General features: G+C 43.2%; 1 protein-coding gene across 1 annotated transcript; it reads right to left on the minus strand.

Annotated features, from left to right (window-relative positions):
- Positions 1 to 8344: 8344 nt before the first annotated feature.
- On the minus strand, positions 8345 to 18152 carry LOC126407774 (extracellular calcium-sensing receptor-like). Its single transcript, XM_050072975.1, has 8 exons — positions 18082 to 18152; positions 17221 to 17515; positions 16837 to 17126; positions 16338 to 16633; positions 15696 to 15901; positions 15354 to 15575; positions 9389 to 9512; positions 8345 to 9294 (listed from the first exon to the last, which is right to left on the minus strand). The coding sequence occupies exons 1-8, from the start codon at positions 18150 to 18152 to the stop codon at positions 8396 to 8398; spliced, it is 2403 nt and encodes an 800-aa protein (XP_049928932.1). The 3' UTR covers positions 8345 to 8395.
- Between the last annotated feature and the right edge of the window lie 278 nt (positions 18153 to 18430).

Genomic DNA, 18430 nt, shown 5'->3' on the forward strand with positions numbered 1-18430 from the left:
TAAAAATATGATAATGCATATGCGTGCCCAATGCTACCACAGCTTTGTCCCCCTGCCCAGAACTCTCCTTGTAGGAGTGGCAGTATGTATGGCGAAGTTCACTGTGAGTGTGTGTGCGTTTGCTGTGTGCATCCGTGTGTCATGACAGTTCCTCCAGTGACTTTTTTCGGCCTCCCGTTCCTGCTCGGTTTGCATTTGGGGATGTTAATAGTGTGTTATTATATCGCCTGCTCTCTCACAGCAGGAAGCAGCTCTGTGCTGGTATTTTATTTTTATTATGGGTTAATCTGCTGATTATTTACCATTAATCCCTTGGTTTGTAAAAATTCTAATTCTAATTCTAATGAAAAAACAAAAACAGCAAAAAAAAAAAAAAAAATCCTCACATTTGTGAAGCTGGAACCATGATTTTTTTTTTTTTTTTTTTTTTTGCATTAAAAAAAATTGCCACATTAAGAGTGGCAAATTATTTTTTTGTCAAGTCACTTATAGTTGCAGCTGTATTTGGACATTTTCATATGTTTTGAGTGCAAAATCTTACTTTTAAAAGTAACTAGTAATTAAATCTGTCAGATAAATATGGTGGAGTAGGAGTAGAAGGTGGCATGAGAAGAATAGACTCAGATTTGTACTGGCAGTGCCCGAGTAAATGTATTTAGTTACATTCAATACAATACAATACAATACAATGACGTTTATTTGTTTAAGAAGGGACAGTGTACATCAATAAACATTCCTTTTAAAGAAAAGAAAAAAGAAAATGCAGATGCAACCAATTGCAGCCAAGGGCTGATTTACATTGGTAGTCCCCCTGCCAGATGTTTATCAGCATAGTTCCTAAAAGGTAGTATAAAATCAATACAGTACACATAAAATATACAATTACAGTATTAGATACATTAAAACACATATCAGTCTTATCGTTGCAGTATAGAGTCGGCTAGTGACACATAACAGAAGTATTGCACACATCATATTGCCTCCAGTGCCTTAAGTATGTATAAGCTTTACGCCGTGTTTCTGGGTGCAACCAGGTAACGAGCAGTATTCGACCACTGGGTGCAGGTTATCTCATATTATCTTAATGAATTTGTGAGTATGACTTGACTGTGACTTGCTTGACCCCACCAATGACTTGACTCGACTTGTTCGACTTATGGCAAGGGCTCAACTTGACTTTCAAGCTTGATTTTCACCACAGCGACTTGGGGCTTACTTATGACTTGCACGTGTGACTTACTCCCACCTCTGGATCTTACTCGATGGTCATTAATTTGCTCTTGTTCAAGTCTTTTCTATGGGCTGTATGTACAAAATACAGTAATCTGTACTCAGTGTCCATGTCTCTTTACTCCTCTTGCAAAGTTATTGTGAACACAAGATGTCTTCCTAAGATTGTTCTACACTTTTTTAATGTGGTCTTAAATAAGGCAGATACAAAAATATTATAGATTAAGCAATAATGGTATTAATCATTATATTATATTATAATTAGAATTATTTTCAGAAAGAACTCAGCACTACACGTGTATGTTAGGATTTTTGTCTTTATTATTTTAATTTAATTCAATCTAATTTATCAGCACATAAAAAATATTTGTAAAATAACATGATAACTCACCACAGAAGAAACCAAAATGCTGAATTTAACCTTTTTGTTTCCAGACCTTGGGTGTCTTAGGATTTAATTTTAATTGATAAATGCTTGTTTGTGTTCTCTGGCTTAAACAATATGACGAAACACATTGGAGCAAATATACTGTTCGGTTACCTTGTAACCTTGGTTCTCTGATTTAGGAGATTATCTCCCCAGTAGTTATATCATAACTATGGGAATTAACCCCACCTGGGGTAATCAACGTGGAAAATTAATAATCTTTAAGACACACCACTTTACGTGGCCCGCATGTATGCACATGCACCAACTGACTGACATTAATTGGAACGGATACCGAGCGGCCTTGAGGCTCACTCAGAGAACCAAGGGGGGAGCAAGGGGCCCCAGGAGACAGGGCAGATGCAGGTCCACAGGCCCACCCCCAGCATTCGAATGAGATGCTGCATTGTCTCCACAACCCACTGAGACAGCCTAGCCTTCAACACCAGGTGGCCTGGCACTGGGCCTTAAAGCAAACAAAGAGTTGGTCTGTCTTTCTAAACACTGCATTGCACCCCACATATACCTTCAGGGCTCTAACAGGACAGAAATTTGAGTGTTCTTGACCCCCACCATCCTCCTTGTGGGGGCTGTAGGGCTGCAACTCCACTAACTGATTCAAATGAAAGTCTGTGATTACTTTTCGCAGGAAAGTGGGGTTTGGATGCAACATGACACCAGCGTCATCCAGCAGGAACCGACAACAGCTCTCATCCACTGATCGAGCGTGCATTTCCCCCACAACTTTGGCTGATGTCACTGCCAAGAGAAAAGCCACTTTAAGTGACAGCCACTTAATGCTCACTGACTCCAGAGGCTCAACGACACGAGCTGCCCCTGGACCCGGCTGGGTTCGAGCCAACAACTACCTCCTAGAGGGACGCAGCACGCTGCCAAGGACAAAACACTGAAGTCATCTCTCTTTTTCTTTCTGCTCTAATGTCGACTCTGACAGGTGGAAATCAATGAATCATCTGCAAGACAATTATCTCCTGTACAAGCAGCCTTGATAGCTGCCACCATACCTCTCAGGGTCGAAGGTGATTTTCCTGCCTTGAGCAGCCCCTGCAGGTACCGGAACACCTCTGGGGCTGCACGTCACTGCATTGATCCGATTAGTTGTGCACTATGATGTAAAGAGCTCCCAGCGGTAAGAGTATGCAGCTCTCATAGACGGCGCCCTCTCAGGGGCCAGGCCCAAAGCTTGATGGCCTGCGGAAAAGATGGAGCAGGGCCCCCTGCGCCTGACTAAGAAGGTCCTACCGGACCAGGAGCTCCCATGGCCTCCCGGCCAGGAGAGACCATGTAATGTGGGGCCAGGTTGGGGCCACCAGGATCAGCTGCACTTCCTTCCCCTGAACTCTTCGCAGCAGATTGTGGAGAAGAGTGACTGGGAAAAGCGCATACAACAGGCCTAGAGGCCACTGGTGCACCATGGCATCAATGCCCAGGGGGGAGTGTCCCACCCCATAGAAAAGAACAGTGGGCAATGGGCATTGTCTCAAGTTGTGAACAGGTCAGCCACTGCTCTGCTGGAGCGGCGCCAGATCTCTCCGACCACCTCCTGGTGCAGCCCCCAGTCCCCTGGACTTGGGTCTCCCATGGAGAGTAGGTCCACCCCCTGGTTCACCAATCCGTGCATGGCCTTGAAGGACATGAACCGTGTCCATGCTGAGGTCCACAGCCTGTGTGCTATTCTGCAAAGGTTTGAGGAGCCCAAGCCCCCTTGCCTGTTGACATATGCTGCAACCACTGTGCTACTGGTTCTTACTAGCAGGTGACGACCTCGCAGACTCAGGAAAAAATGCTGGAGGGCCAGGTGAATGTCTCTCAGTTCAAGAGCGTTGATATGCTGGCCCTTGCAGTGGGCACACCAGACCCCACTGATGCCCCTGCCCTTTTGGAGTGTGCATCCATAGAGATCACCTGGCGACTCATTACCAAACAAAGCATTCTCAAATGTTGGCTGTGTCCTGCCACCACCTGAGGTCTGTACAAAGCTGCACGGTGACGTGCACTGCTGCCTGCAGTTGTCTTTGCAGACAGAGCCCAAAAATGAAGAGATGCTTCTGGACTGGACGCATGTGTAGAAGATGAAGAGATGCTTCTGGACTGGACGCATGTGTAGAAGAGCCAATGGCACCACCTGCACTGAGGCTACCATAAGACACAAGAGGCAGCGACACAGCACCAGCCGGAAAGCTGAAAATGAGGGAGGCAGGTCGTGATTGAAACTTGCCTCTCGTGTCACAGCATCACCAACCCAGGTCTGGCATCCAGCCACATGCCTAGAAACTGGGTTGCCTGTGCAGGCTGGAGACTGCACTTTTTCTCGCTGATGCACAGCTCAAGACCCTGAATGTGATCCAACAACATAGACACTGCTCCTCTTTCGGTGCACATATTAGCCAGTTGTCCAAATAATTCAGTATCCTGAGACCCTAGCACCACAGAGGCCCCAAGACGTGCATCCATGAAGGTGCGGGGTGCCAGTGAGATGCCAAAAGGGAGGACACAGAACTCAAAGTTTTTTCCCTCAAAGGCAAACCTGAGAAACCTCCTGTGTTCCTCCCAGATTGGAAGGCGTCCTTGAGGTTGAAGGTTCCGAACCAGTCTCCTACCCAGACGGCCTGCTGAACCCTGGGCACAGTCAACATTTTGCACTTCAAGGGTCTGAGGAACTTGGTCAGCCCCCTGAAATCTAAGACAGGCCTGAGTGTCCCATCCCGCTTCAGAACAAGAAAATAGTGGGAATAAAACCCTGCCTGCAGATATTCTCCTTTCACTTCCCTGATGGCCGACCAGCACAAAACCTCCCTGTGCTGATGGTCTGCCATGATGGAAAATGCAGCCACCCTCAGCAAAACAGGAGTGTTTTGGAACTGTTTACGATACCCCTGGGTCATTGTTGAAACAACCCAGGGGTCTGCCCCCAGAGCCTCCCCTGTCGCCTGAAGGCAAGGGAAGGCTGGGGGTGATGTTGCGTCACAACTGAGGTGTGGGCTTGGGTGGCCCGTGGCCACTGCCACATCCTCTGCCCCATTTAGACTTGCCACACTGTGCTGCATCCATCCAGCCATGCAGATCTTCCTGATCCCAAGCAGACTTAGGTGAGGCCGCTGCCAGCCGCTGCCAGCCCTGCCCTTGCTTCAAGGCACCCAACACTTCCTTAGCACAGTGATGGGCTTCCTGGCCCTGCTGAATCATCATGGATGTGTCAGGCCCAAATAAGGCAGATGGCTCAACAAGCAGTTTAAGTAGACACGCCCCATCCTGCAGCATAGACCATGACAGCCAGAGATGTCTTCTGGCCTCCCAAAAACCTGCCATAGCACTGCCAGCCGCTTCACCCTGCTCCCTCATGAGCTTAGGAAGAAGTGAGGAGATGCGTTATAGTTCGGCTATTAGATCTGTACAACAATCCTCCTCCAGCTGGCCAACCTGATGGCGCTGTTACTGGGACAGTATGGCACCTGTGTTTGCAAGCTGTGTGTGGACTGCCATGGTTCCCATGGTTTTCCGAACAAGCCATCCATTACTTTGCAGTTTCTACTTGGGCAATTCGTCTTGCCCAAGAGGGACTTTGACTGAGCCACCAAGGCAGCCAAGCCTGATCCATGGGGGTCCCGTTTCATCATCGAAATGAGAAGGGGCAGGACCATTACCAGCTGGCAGGTCGAGTCCCAGAGCCAAAGCCCCTGGCCAATAATTTACAGAAGGAGAGGCACTGCTGGTCATGCTCCTTTACAGGCACCTGCTGCCCCTCTGAGGAAAACTCATCATCCTCTTGGGGCCCAAGGTTAAGAATGTCTACCTCTGCCTCTGACCTGGGGGAGGACTGGCTCCTATCCAACTCAGCAGAGGGCCTAGGAGTAAGGAAGTTCCCATTTGACACAATCTGCTCACCCCCTACTGATACTGTAATAGGGGAGAAGAAGGGCCACCAACCTAGGGCGCTTAGCTGGCTACAGGCCCTGACAAGGGGCTGTCAAATGAATGGCAATAGGCTTCTCTTTGCCTTGCAGAAATGCAGAGGCAGTTCAAGCATGAAGCTCAAGAAGACGATTATCAGGAACTGCCAATGCATGTTCAATTCCCAAACATAACACACAGTAGTCAGGGCCATCCTCTACTGGCATATTGACATTACATGGGATAAAGATGATCCAGACTGCACAGAATATCAACATGCTGAAGGTGATAAGTTTGGCTTCATTAAAATTGTCATGTAGGGATGTAAATCATCAGTTTCACCATGATACAATATTATATTGATTCTTTGAAAAAAGGTTCGATATTTTCCAATTTTACACAGTCTGCCATGATACAGTTTTGATTTGATGTGTTTCAGAGGCCTGCGATCAATATGAGACAGAACAGCAATATGCTGATGGAAGTTGTTGACCCAAACTCACCAAAAATAGCCATCACCTTATCAGATTGTGAGCAATTGTTGCCCGTGTGAAACACTGGGTCCAGGCTACTTGAAAGCTGGAACTGTTAGGTTTTCCTGTGTCAGATGAGATATTTCATCTCTCCAGTGTGCTCTGGGTCTACCCCCCAAGGCCTTCTACCAGTTGGACGTTCCCAGGAAACGTGTTAGAGGAGGCACAAAGGAGGCATCCTTATCAGATGCCCGAACCATCTTAATTGGCCCCTTTCAATACGAAGGAGCAGTGTCTCTACTCTAAGCTTCCACTGGATGTCTGAGCTCCTTACCCTTTCTCTAAGGCTGAGCCCAGACACCCTACGGAGGAAGCTCATCTCGGCCGCTTGTATATACAATGGCTTTGTTTTGGTCTCTATCCAAAGCTCATGACCATAGGTGAAGCTCAGAACGCAGAAGGACTGGGAAATTGAGAGCTTTGCCTTCAACCAGGAGGGATTCTAGGATCAGAGGTTTAGGGGTGCTGAGCACCCAGAGAGCTGCCCGGCCAGAAAAATTTCACTGTTTTGTACATTTTAACTCAATTTCATTCCCACATTTGTGAAAGAAAAGCACAACACTTTTGGGACAGTCTGTGACTAAACCATCAAATTTGATGAAGGTTATTTAAATGCTGAGCCACGGCAAAAGAGGAATGGATTGGAATCATAAAAGAAACATATCGTAATCCTGATTTCTGGGGGAGGATAACTCATTTTGATACAGCAGCTCCTCAACATACACATAAACAGTATGTGTGTTTCTGGAGTAAACCAGCCCCCTATAGTGATTACCAAAAATACCAAAAATGGACCTTAGACTTATTTTTTGGACTTTTATTTGAAATGCAATGCACAACATGTAACATTAACACATTAACAGCAATTGACTTTTTCAATGTTTGTCTCTGCCTTTTTCCTTCTTGTCTGTATTATATAATACAAATACATAAATGAACATACACTTCAAAAAAATAAAAGTGCTTGAAATCTACAAAAAAATAATAATAAATACACACAATAGGAGTTATAATGTTTATGGGCATCCAGTCAGTTAGCTAGTCAGTAGCACCTTGGCTTTAATATTAACACATACACATGACACAACAGCTAGCTTCTCTCATTCCAATTCAAACAGACAGTGGTACTGACCACCTTTAACGTTTCCTAGCTAGAAAAAACGTCAGCTAACTCCTACCTAACAACATAAACACTGACCTACGGTTAAATGCAGCAAAAATGAGGACTGGTAATAATAATGTGTTGGTATTGAGTGGTAGAAGTTAAGAAATGTGCCACATATCCTGGTTTAAGCCAGGTACTTACACCACTAGTGCATATCACCCACTCTAGAAGGCAGCGTATTTTTGTTGTTAAAATATTACGTTTCAAGCAAGTACTGTATGGTTTTGACACTTTTCTAGCTTGTTAAAAAAGGACATACAGTAAAAAACAAAATAAAATAAAAAATCTCTCAAATTTTAGGGGTGCTGGGATTCAATTTAGGGGTGCTTCAGCACCCCCCAAAATGGGCTGGAAACGCCTGTGCCTTCAACCTTAGCTCCCTCTTGACTACGACAGACAGTGCAATGCCCACATCACTGATAACATTGCACCAAACCGCCTGTCTTTTTAAAAAGACCCCAAGATACTTAATCTCCTTTGCTTGGTCAGTTACCCTCTCTCTCAACTCAGAGAGGCTGTTGGGACCAGACCTCGCAACAGGTTACCAATTGCCAGGAACTTGTGGTTCAAAAGATCAAAATGGCTATCAGAAATAATTAGTGAATATTAATAATCATTTTTGATTATGTTAAATATGTGAGTTAATTTACAATGAATCGCCTTGTGTGGCATCATTCCCAAGAAGGGAAAAATGATAGCTTGTGAATGAAATCAGTCTCATAAAATACAGTAAATATGCAACAGACAGCAAGTATAATACCAAAAACATTTATTCACAACATTACAAAGTCAAATAAACCTAAAAATAAACATTGCTAATATAAACAACTTTGACAAGTTTGTGTTTGTGTTTGTGTGTGTGTGTGTGTGTGTGTGTGTGTGTGTGTGTGTGTGTGTGTGTGTACTGTATGTTGTTCTGTATGTATGCAGATGATGAAAAAAAAAATTGTTAAGAAGACAATAACGTTAGAAAGGATATTCACAAAATGGTACTATAAATAGGAAATATTCAATGTAATGCATGTGTTAGTATATGAATCAGCTAGGTGAAGACTGTGTTGAATGTGCACATCATAAGCTTTATACTGCTGCCATCCTAACTGTTTCTAACCCTCAAATGTCTTAAGATTAAGTTTTATTCATTAAATGTTTCTTGGTGTTCTTTTCTGGCTTAAACAATATGATGAAACACTTTGGAGCAAATATACACAGTATTAGTCCAAAACTGGAGGCCAGAATAGCAAATATCTCCACAGCCACAGTAAACTTCCCAGGAGAGCTGACATATGCTGGGATAAAGGTGATCCAGACTGCACAGAATATCAACATGCTGAAGGTGATAAGTTTGGCTTCATTAAAATTATCAGGTAGTTTCCGGGCTAGGACAGCTAACACAAAGCAAAAGACAGCCAGTAGGCCTATGTATCCAAGCACAGCCCAGAACCCTATAGCTGAGCCTAATGCACACTCCAAAATTATTCTTTCCTTGTATGTGGTGAGGTTTTTCATTGGAAAAGGGGGACTAAGAACCAACCATATAGTACATATTAAAACTTGAATGAATGTGAAGAATACCACAGTCATTCTTTGCTGTGGAGGACCAAACCATTTCATCACATTACTGCCTGGGAGTGTGGCTTTGAAGGCCATTAACACTACTATTGTTTTTCCAAGAACACAAGACATACAGAGGACAAAGGTGATCCCAAATGCTGTGTGGCGAAGCATGCAGGACCACTCAGAGGGTGGTCCAATGAAGGTTAATGGACATAAGAAACATAGAGTCAGGGAGAAGAGCAGCAGGAAGCTCAGCTCAGAGTTGTTGGCCCTGACAATCGGGGATGTCCTGTGATGATAGAATACAGTTGTTGTTATAATGGTAAGACAGGCACCACCAACTGAGAATGCAGCCAGGATGATTCCTAGGACCTCGTTGAAGGAAAGAAACTCTACAGGCTTGGGAAGACAAGTGTCTCTCACTGCATTAGGCCAGAACTCCTTGGGACAAGGGAAACAATCAGGGGAATCTGAAAACGAATAAATCAAAATGAGATTTTAAGCAGCGTCATACAATGTATTTGATGTTGTACAGTAGATATGCATAAAAAAAAAAAAACATACCTGTAACATTGCTTATCTCTCCTTCAGGACAGGGTTTACAATCATAACAGCAGATGGGTTTTCCTTTCTGCAGCACTTTACGAGTTCCTGGAGGACAGCTGTCAGTGCACACTGACACAGGCACCTGACACATAGATAAAAATAGACCCACAAATAATCAGGTGTGCTACAAAGCTCAGAGGATAAAAGGATAGGTTAAACGTTTTTACGTCTGTTAAATGAAGCTCAGCGTAAGTTCAAGGAAGACCTTTCTGTGGTCATTCATTCACAATTCTCCCTCTCTCACTCCCACTGCTTCCTCCAATCAGCTGCCACCAGGCGTGCACTCTTCTTGCTGTCCTATCGTAATTAGCCACGGCCTCCATCAGGTTGTCACTACGAGATTTTAAATCTGTTCTCTCCTCTGCCGCTTTCAGCTGTCATTCTAGGCAGAATCGCCGTCGCCGACCATTGCTCACCTTACCTTTTTTCCCTGCAGTCTATTGCTGATTTTACAGCCTCGTGCGATTCCTCAGCAGCAGCGGAATCATCTCTCATTCATCAAGTCCTCCAGTTCAGGCGATTTCACCTTTTTTAAGTCATATTGTCAATGCACGTCTTCTGCCTCCATTTCCTTCTTCAGTCTCGAGCTCAGTGTCGTGTACGGATTCAAGATGTGGGCCCAAACTACACGTTACATGATCTGTTTCTCCGGGACACGTTGCATACGTACACCCGATCATCAGCCTCCCTCACTGTTAAGTTAAGTGTGTCTCATATGATCAGCCTACTACTCCATTCAGTGCTGCAGACAATATTATCACTGCATCATTAATATGAAGTGATTTATTTAATTCTCCCTTCACCCCCATTTAAATGGGAAAACAATTACCGTAATACTGCAATAGCCGCGGACCTCAATTTTTGGCTCACTGGGTTTCATCAAAGTGAGCATATTAAGCAGGCACACTATGGCCTCCGTTCTCTATGGTATTCGCTTTAAGCTAAGCGATTTTTCCTCTTCATCTTCATTCATAAAATAAACTCACGTGCACATCATGCCGCTATCTTACCACACTTCCTGTATCATTTCAATCATTAGCCCTTCAGCAATTCTCCAGTGGGGTTGTGCGGGTTTTTCAGGTGACCGAGAATATACTTATGGCACAATCAATTAAAAACGCCTCATTGCAGCACTCATATTTATTCGCATTCCCTTTCTTTCAGGAAACACAACGTAGTTCGCATGCGTGTCTACAGTATGCACATGCTCTCACAACAGCTGTTTCATCAGGTGGCAATAAAATAAATAAATAAAAAATTTAAAATACTCAAAGGATAAGCATGGCGGTCTCTATTGCAGTACCATTACCTCCATCTGCCTGATTCTTGTCATTTATCGTATTTAGAACTCGGCCACCCGGATCATCACCTGTATCTAATTATCTGACCTCATCACCCCTGTTCTCATCCAACTTCATTGCCTTCCTGTACAATAAAAAAATAACAATAATAAATAAATAAATTGGCATATTCACTCTATCTGGACACTGTGCACTAGCCTATATTTGTTCCTATGTTGTTGTTTTGTTTTAATTATGTCTTACTGATCTTTTTTTCCATGCTCTGTAGGCGACCTTGGGCGTCTTGAAAGGCGCCTCAAAATACAATGTATTATTATTATTATTATTATCATCATTATATGGACAGTAATACAGAAGCAGCCATTGGCACATCTTGGGCTCCCTCCACCATGGTTGATTAACATGCACATTAAGAAAGGGTCAGTAAGTTCGCACCTGCAGGGCTTTTATTTAGTGAGATTTATTTCACCTAGTAGCGACGATGTTTTGAACCACCATTCTGACACTTGTGCTATTCTTTAATTGTCATGTTTCCAGTCTGTCTGCAGTTCAGTGGTATGCACACTGATCAGTTCTGGTAATCACAGTTCCCAGTTGTAAATGGTCTAACTTAATAAGACCTGCCCTTCACAATTATATCCATCTCAGATTCACCATTCACAATTTCATCCGTGAATCGGGCCTAGAAACATGCCTCAATCCCGTCATGCAGAGCAGTATGCAGGGCAGCCTCTAATCAGCCCGATCTTTCCCTGTTTTCACGCACTTTAAGGACATGTATAGTAGTTGTCAACTCATTTGAGCATATCAAGTAGCTGCATGATCGCCCCCTCATGCACATGGCATCTTCGTGCCATGTCGCTCTGTTCGTATTTAGCAGTGATCCAGAGCATCATTCGTCGACTGCCTGTAGGGGAAATGTAGCCGGTCAGCATACACTCGAAGATGCCCATGAAATCTCTAATCCTCTTAGTGACACTTGTCCAGTTCAGCGGTAGGGCTTTTATCATAGGACCCACTATATCTATTTGGGCAATAATCTTGATCCACTTATTGTTGAGATAGATGCATCTAGCTTTGCACTTCCCAATCAGTGTTGGTAATATCTATTAAGGCTGAGCAATACAGGGAGGAAGAAAATATATAAATGAAAAAATAAATAAATCCATCTCTTTCATAAAAAATAAATAAATAATAATAAAATAAAATTAAATAAATAAATAAAAAAGTGATCAATATAACATACAAAGACAGGGATCAAGGACCAGGGCAGATTTTTTTTTTTTTTAAGTGGGTAGCAGGTACCCACTGGTTTTTGGGGGGAGCTAGGTATGCTCCATTCTAGCACCAATTCATAAATCAAATTTCTGCTCCCCAAATTCTCACTAACTCATGCAAATAGCTGGTGGTGGTCTTTCGTAGTTTCCTCTTCTGCTACCTTCAATCAAATCCCAGTTATGGTTTGTCCTATTGCCCACCTTTATATTCGATGGAGCGACAGTCATGCATCAGCCATTTGCCATTTCTGTTTGGTTATCTCATTGCTATTGCATCATTGCTGACCTGAAATTTGCTTGTTGTGCAGTCCTATGTTCCTTGCACTCTTTCATGTTTCCAATTCCGTCTGCCTCAGTTCGGTTAGGATGGCTGTCATTTATCCCATGTTCCCTCAGTACCCATGCTCTACGCGTTCTCATGCCGTTTGCACAGTCATCCGTGGCCCTCCAACTACATGCTGCATGCACGAACACCTGCTCATCCACTACTGCTCACCTATCATTTTATAATCCTCAATCATGCATCACCCATGAATATTCCATTTTGGTTATATAATCACAAATTCTATCTGCCAATTCTCTATCTGCTGGTCCTGGGACATATTCTGCTGTATTCATTTATTCAAGTTGGCCGTAATTTAATGCAGTTTTATTGGTTTATTTCCTTTACCTCATTCGCCTGATCTCTCGCTCATTTACATGGTCTTTGGGACCTCACGCAAATGCACAATCACGGTTTGTGGGACCTCATACTGCATGCACTAACAACTTTGGTCTTTGGACCTCATGGATGCTCTACCATGTTCTGTGGGACCTCATGCTGTATGCACTAACAACCTCGGTCTTCTGACCTCAGGCAAATGCTCTATCATGTTCTGTGGGACTTCATGCTGCATGCTCTTACACCCCTGGTCTTCGGGACCTCATGCCAGTGCCCCACCATGGTCTGTGGGACCTCATGCTTTATGCTCTGCCTCCCTCGGTCTTCAGGACCTCATGCATATGCCCCATCATGGCCCATAAGACCTTATGCTGTACGCCCTAACACCCTCGGTCTTCGGACCTCATGCAAATGCCCCATCATGATCTGTGGACCCCATGCTGTATGCTCCAACACCCTTGGTCTTCGGGACCTCATGCAAATGCCCCCATGGTCTGTGGACCTCATGCACCACACCAAGGTCATTGGACTGCCTCAGAATGTTTCCCCTGCAACACTTAATTTTCTTTGGTCAGAGGGACCCACTTAATTTCTGTTTTGTCATATCGGACGTAATTTATGTTTGGTCTTCAGACCTTATTTTAATTTATCCATTTTATTTAAGTTGGTCTTCTGACCTTAGTTTCTGTTTGGTCATGTGACCTTTTATTTTGTTCGGCCTTCCGACCTTTTATTTTGTTCTACTGATGGTCTTTAGGACTCCAGCTTGTGCACCCAGGTCTACGGGACCTCATGCTTATACACGGTAATTTATTTTCGGCCGATGGGCCATAATTTCTGTTTGTCAAGATGACTTTAATTTCTTTTTGGTCGCTGGACCTTATTTTACTTTCACCATTTTATTTGAGTTGGTCTTATGATCTTAATTTTCGTTCGGTTTTATGACGTTTTATTTACGTTTGGTCTTTATTGATCTTTTATTATTTTCTGCATACATAGGCCCAGGTCACTAGGACCTTGCACCAGTCACGTTAATTTCAGTTTGGTCTTCAGACCCTTAATTTCTGTTGCTGTCATGCTGAAAATTGCTGACTTTAATTTATGTTTGGTTGCCCCACCTTTGCCTTTTGTTTGCATTATCCTAAGTTTGGTCTTCTGACCTTAATTTACATTTGGTCTATGATCTTTAATTTCTGTTGTTCCTAGTTGACCTTTTATTTCGTTCAACATATAGACACCATGGCCTCCAGAATCATGCCATCCCAGCCTTCCCTCTGCCATATGACCTCATCCCCTGCCACTGCCATTTCACCCTAGCTTCATCTCGGTGGTTAGATCTATCCAAGCCTCCCTCTGCCACTTCCCTTCCATGCTCATCTCACATCCCCTGTTTTCTAGATAGCAGCTCCCCATTTGTTGTCCCAGTCTCATCCTAACCATATGTTCTCATCAAGGTTAAATTACCCCATTCAGGAGTCATGCAGGCCTTCAAATCTGTCCTTTCACATTCACTGCCTCCTCATTTCAGTTCGTTCATGCTTCTTCTGCAATGCATTCCCTACTAATCTTATCTGCTTGTTTTGTTAGAAGCTTGTTGCCTCCCGGTAAGGTAAGGATTGTCTCACGTCATATGGTTTGTCGTCCTTCTCACTCCTCACACTGTTTTGGGGGGTTCCCTAATTGGCTACGGATCCATCACCCTCCTTATAGCTCACCATCTCAAAGGGGTCTAATCGCCAAAGACTTTTCACATTTCCCATTCCATTCTCATGTGCATTTGTAATTAAATATTTTCTTTCCTAACCAAAAACAAGTCTGTCCTGATTGAAATGAAGCTCAGCGTAAGTTCAATCAGGAAGACCTTTCTGTGCTCATTCATTCACAATTCTCCCTCTCTCACTCCCACTGCTTCCTCCAATCAGCTGCCACCAGGCGTGCACTCTTCTTGCTGTCCTATCGTAATTAGCCACGGCCTCCATCAGCCAATCAGGTTGTCACTACGAGATTTTAAATCTGTTCTCTCCTCTGCCGCTTTCAGCTGTCATTCTACACAGAATCGCCGCCCCTCCTCCACCCCGTTCACCTCCAGCCGTCACATCCAAGGTCAAAGATAAACCCAAAGACTCATTCCTCTTCTCATCCGGATCATCAGCACCCATCCATCTGATTCTCATCTCTTCTCCACTTCCTCTACCACCACCAGCGTCAAGACCCCGGGGGGGGGGTTCCCTAATTGGCTTCGGATCCATCACCCTCCTTATAGCTCACCATCTCGAAGGGGTCTGATCGCCAAAGACTTTTCACATTTTAACATTCCATTCTCATGTGCACTTGTAATTAAATATTTTCTTTCCTAACCAAAAACATGCCTCTCCTGATTGAAATAAAGTACTCACATGCCAATATGTGTACTGAAAATGTATTTGATCACTGTGACCATTTCTCCTGTTCATATTAGCTGTGGTTATTTTTCAAGGTTATCTTTAAAGTACTAATTGCCTTATTGTGAACAGTTATTTGGAAAACAAAAAGAGGGAATTTCATGATAGAAACACTATGACTTTGGTAGGGATCTCTTCACAGCCAGAATGGACAGGAGGAACAGGAAACAAAGAAATATACCCTTTAAGATCACCAAATGTGAATATGTCAATATGTTAATTCATTACATTTGGGCTCCTTACTTGTGTGCCACCTTCCACCCAGGTGAGCTTCCTGTTGATACTGAACTCCTGGCCCACTGGCAGTGATGCATCATAGTGTCCTACTGTCACCGACTCAATGCTGCCACTCTCAGTTTTTTGCCAGTTAACCAGCTCGTATTTGGCCACAGGATCCCCATTGGCATCAAATGATACATCATAACCATTTTGGGAAAAATTGACTTTCTTCAGCTGTGTGAGAACCTGTGAGGATCAAGTAAAGAAATAAGGAATCGAATACTATTAAGTCAGATTAATATTTTATTTGATAATAGCTGAACCATAACATTTGGGTGATCGCTTATTTGTTTCATTTTGACTGACCTCTTTGGGCTCTGTCTTGGTGAATTTGTCACAGTGAGTTGTAGAATTAGTTTCCTGACACACTGCATTATGAATGGCATGAGCTATTGCATAAACAGCCTTGTACACCATGTTAGTGATTCGGAGCTGAGATGTGTCAGTGTACAGGCTTTGGATGGTCTGTATGTCTTCATTTCCATTACATACACTTTTATCTGTGGCTGCACCTGAAAGAAAACAAAAAGATTTACTTTGAAAATCTTTGAAAATTACATTATCATTCCTTCTTATGTTTTTTTTGTTTTTTTGACCTGACAAACTTGGGTTATATCTAATTTTATGTGTCAATATTGCATAAAACATGCTTACTTTACAGTACATGTCGATGAATTATTTTGCACACATCTCCATTTCTAATTTTTCTTTTCTTTTCTTTTTAATCATTGGAACTTGAGTTTTGTCAGCCCTTTTGGGTTTTTTTTTTTACCTTCATGTATTCCATCTTGAGCTTACAACCACAAGCCATTAGACAATAAGTGACATTTATAAATGTTCACCTGTTTTAATGCATTTAAAATGAATCATTCTTAGTAAAGTAAAGTACAAGTTTGTATCTTTACTGAGCATCATGGCATAGAAACTGTCTCTTTAGAATTTCCTCACTTTTTCTCAGCCTGCAGTTGAATGCATCCTCCCAGATCTCAGTAAGCACTGGAGAAGCAGCCACTTTAGAGGGAGAGAGATCCAGCAGGAAGTCTCTCAGACCTGGGATGACAGATTTCTCAATGGCAAATCCAATGGCTCCAGCACAGAAGCTGAACCTCCGCATGTCAGGGTCTGTTACCCAGGCCTCACTGCCTATCCACTGGCGAGGTGGAGAAGGCTTGAGTGACAGCTCCTCTAGCAGAATCTTCAGGTCTCCAGGGGCTGTAAACGCCACAACAACCATGGCTGTCGAACTGAAGAGACATAATAATGCATTATCAGATTCTTTTCAACATGAATACAGATGACAGAAATAACCTGGAAAATGATAAGTGGTCAATTTGAAACTAATAAAACAATCCTCCATCATATACTGAAAAGAACACTTTATGTGGTGTTGTGTGTAGTAGGCCAGCGTCACCACCAGGAACAAAAGCAAAATCAGTGATATAGAAACCTGCGGATAACATCAGCCACTCTCTGGATCCTGCTGCGTGGGTGGGTCCAATAGAAAGATTCTGAGTATTCCACACAGATTCCCTCTTTGTGTACTGCATCCAGGAAAGATGCCATGCCATTATTGCCGTAGTCTGAATCTGACCTGACAGCACCTATCCAAGTCCAGCCAAAGTGTTTTACCAACTTGGCCAGAGCGTCAGCCTGAAACTGATCACTAGGGATTGTCCTGAAGAAAGTCGGGTACTGCTGCTTATCTGACAGGCATGCACAAGTGGCAAAGTGGCTCACCTAAATGAAAACAACAGTGTAATTATTTAACAGGACATAAAAAAATCAGTACTGTATATTTAACACACAATTTTCCAGAAATCAAAACATTTACTTGAGGAATGTTAAAGGACCCAATGATGCGGGAGATGCTGATGGATGGTGTGGACCCAGACTCACCAACGACACCCATCACCATACCAGACTGTGAGCAATTGTCACGGGGGTAAAACACTGTGTCCAGGCTGCTTGAAACCTGGAATGCCACATGCACAGCCACAGGCACTGAGGCACATGAGTCATAGATCTGATACCCAAGCTTGATGCCAGGAAGCAGCTCCGTGCTGTTGTTAATCTCCTCAATGGCAAATACCATTGCACGTGCAAAGCGCAGTTCACGGGAGAAAATGCTGCAAACACTCTTGTCATTGTTCAAACTTGAAAAGGACACTTCACAATTAAGACAGAAATACATAATATAGGAGAACTGCAATGCATAGTTATGAGCAATAACTTATTGCTGCATGTGCCTCTTTAAAACAAATACAGACCTACATTAAAGAGTTGCCTGAACAACAAAGATTAAAACACAAGGAAAGATATCAGTCAAAACTCCACATGAATTGTAAAGTATGGATGAACAATAGTCTATAGTCTTATGTATTCATTCATTCATATTAATTATTACCTTGTTAATATTTCTATCAGTTGTTAAACACACCAAAACATTCAGAGAATAAACACAAAAAAGTTTTTTGTTCATATAATCTCCTAATCTTTACTATTTTTGTGAATATAATACCTGAAGTTCTTACAGAAAATATTGAATTGTCACTGATTGTGAAAGTAAATAAATTCTTTGCTTTAACATTTTCAGTACAAAAGCTTTGTGGCACAATTTTCAGGTCATCATGCAAAACATTTTCATCTCCACAGTCTTACATACTCTTGTCCTCCACTTCTCACTCTTACTCACCTCCCTGTGCACCTTAGTGGCTCAGGCATGGTGGTGTAGTTGTGCTTCACTGAATGCATGTAGGCATGCATGGAGAAAACACCCCCAATAACGTAGTCACCATCCATTGAGAAGGCAGGTAGACGAGTGGTACCCTGAAGCTTACACTTCACAGATGAAGCCTCAGTGTTGAACCCAGCCCCACTCCTAACCTCTTTAAACCCAACCTTTTGTTTCATACGATACCCAGAACCATTCAAAGCAAGAGCTGAGTTCAGCTCACACAGACCAAGAGACAGCATCAGGCCAATAAAGAGAGCGGGGATCTCCATCCCTCAACAGTCTGCATGTGATCGTACTGTGTGTGTTG

Source organism: Epinephelus moara, chromosome 2, assembly GCF_006386435.1.
Source record: "Epinephelus moara isolate mb chromosome 2, YSFRI_EMoa_1.0, whole genome shotgun sequence".
In the NCBI taxonomy this organism is placed as follows: domain Eukaryota; kingdom Metazoa; phylum Chordata; class Actinopteri; order Perciformes; family Serranidae; genus Epinephelus; species Epinephelus moara.

What these genes read in the sequence shown, in the direction of transcription:
- LOC126407774 (XM_050072975.1), bottom strand. Translation starts at nt 18,152, where the DNA reads ATGCATGCCTACATGCATTCAGTGAAGCACAACTACACCACCATGCCT. An exon ending in CCACTAAGGTGCACAGGGAG is followed by an intron (nt 17,516 to 18,081) that starts GTGAGTAAGAGT and finishes GAGTGTTTGCAG; the next exon opens with CATTTTCTCCCGTGAACTGC. An exon ending in GTGGCTGATGTTATCCGCAG is followed by an intron (nt 16,634 to 16,836) that starts GTTTCTATATCA and finishes ATGTCTCTTCAG; the next exon opens with TTCGACAGCCATGGTTGTTG.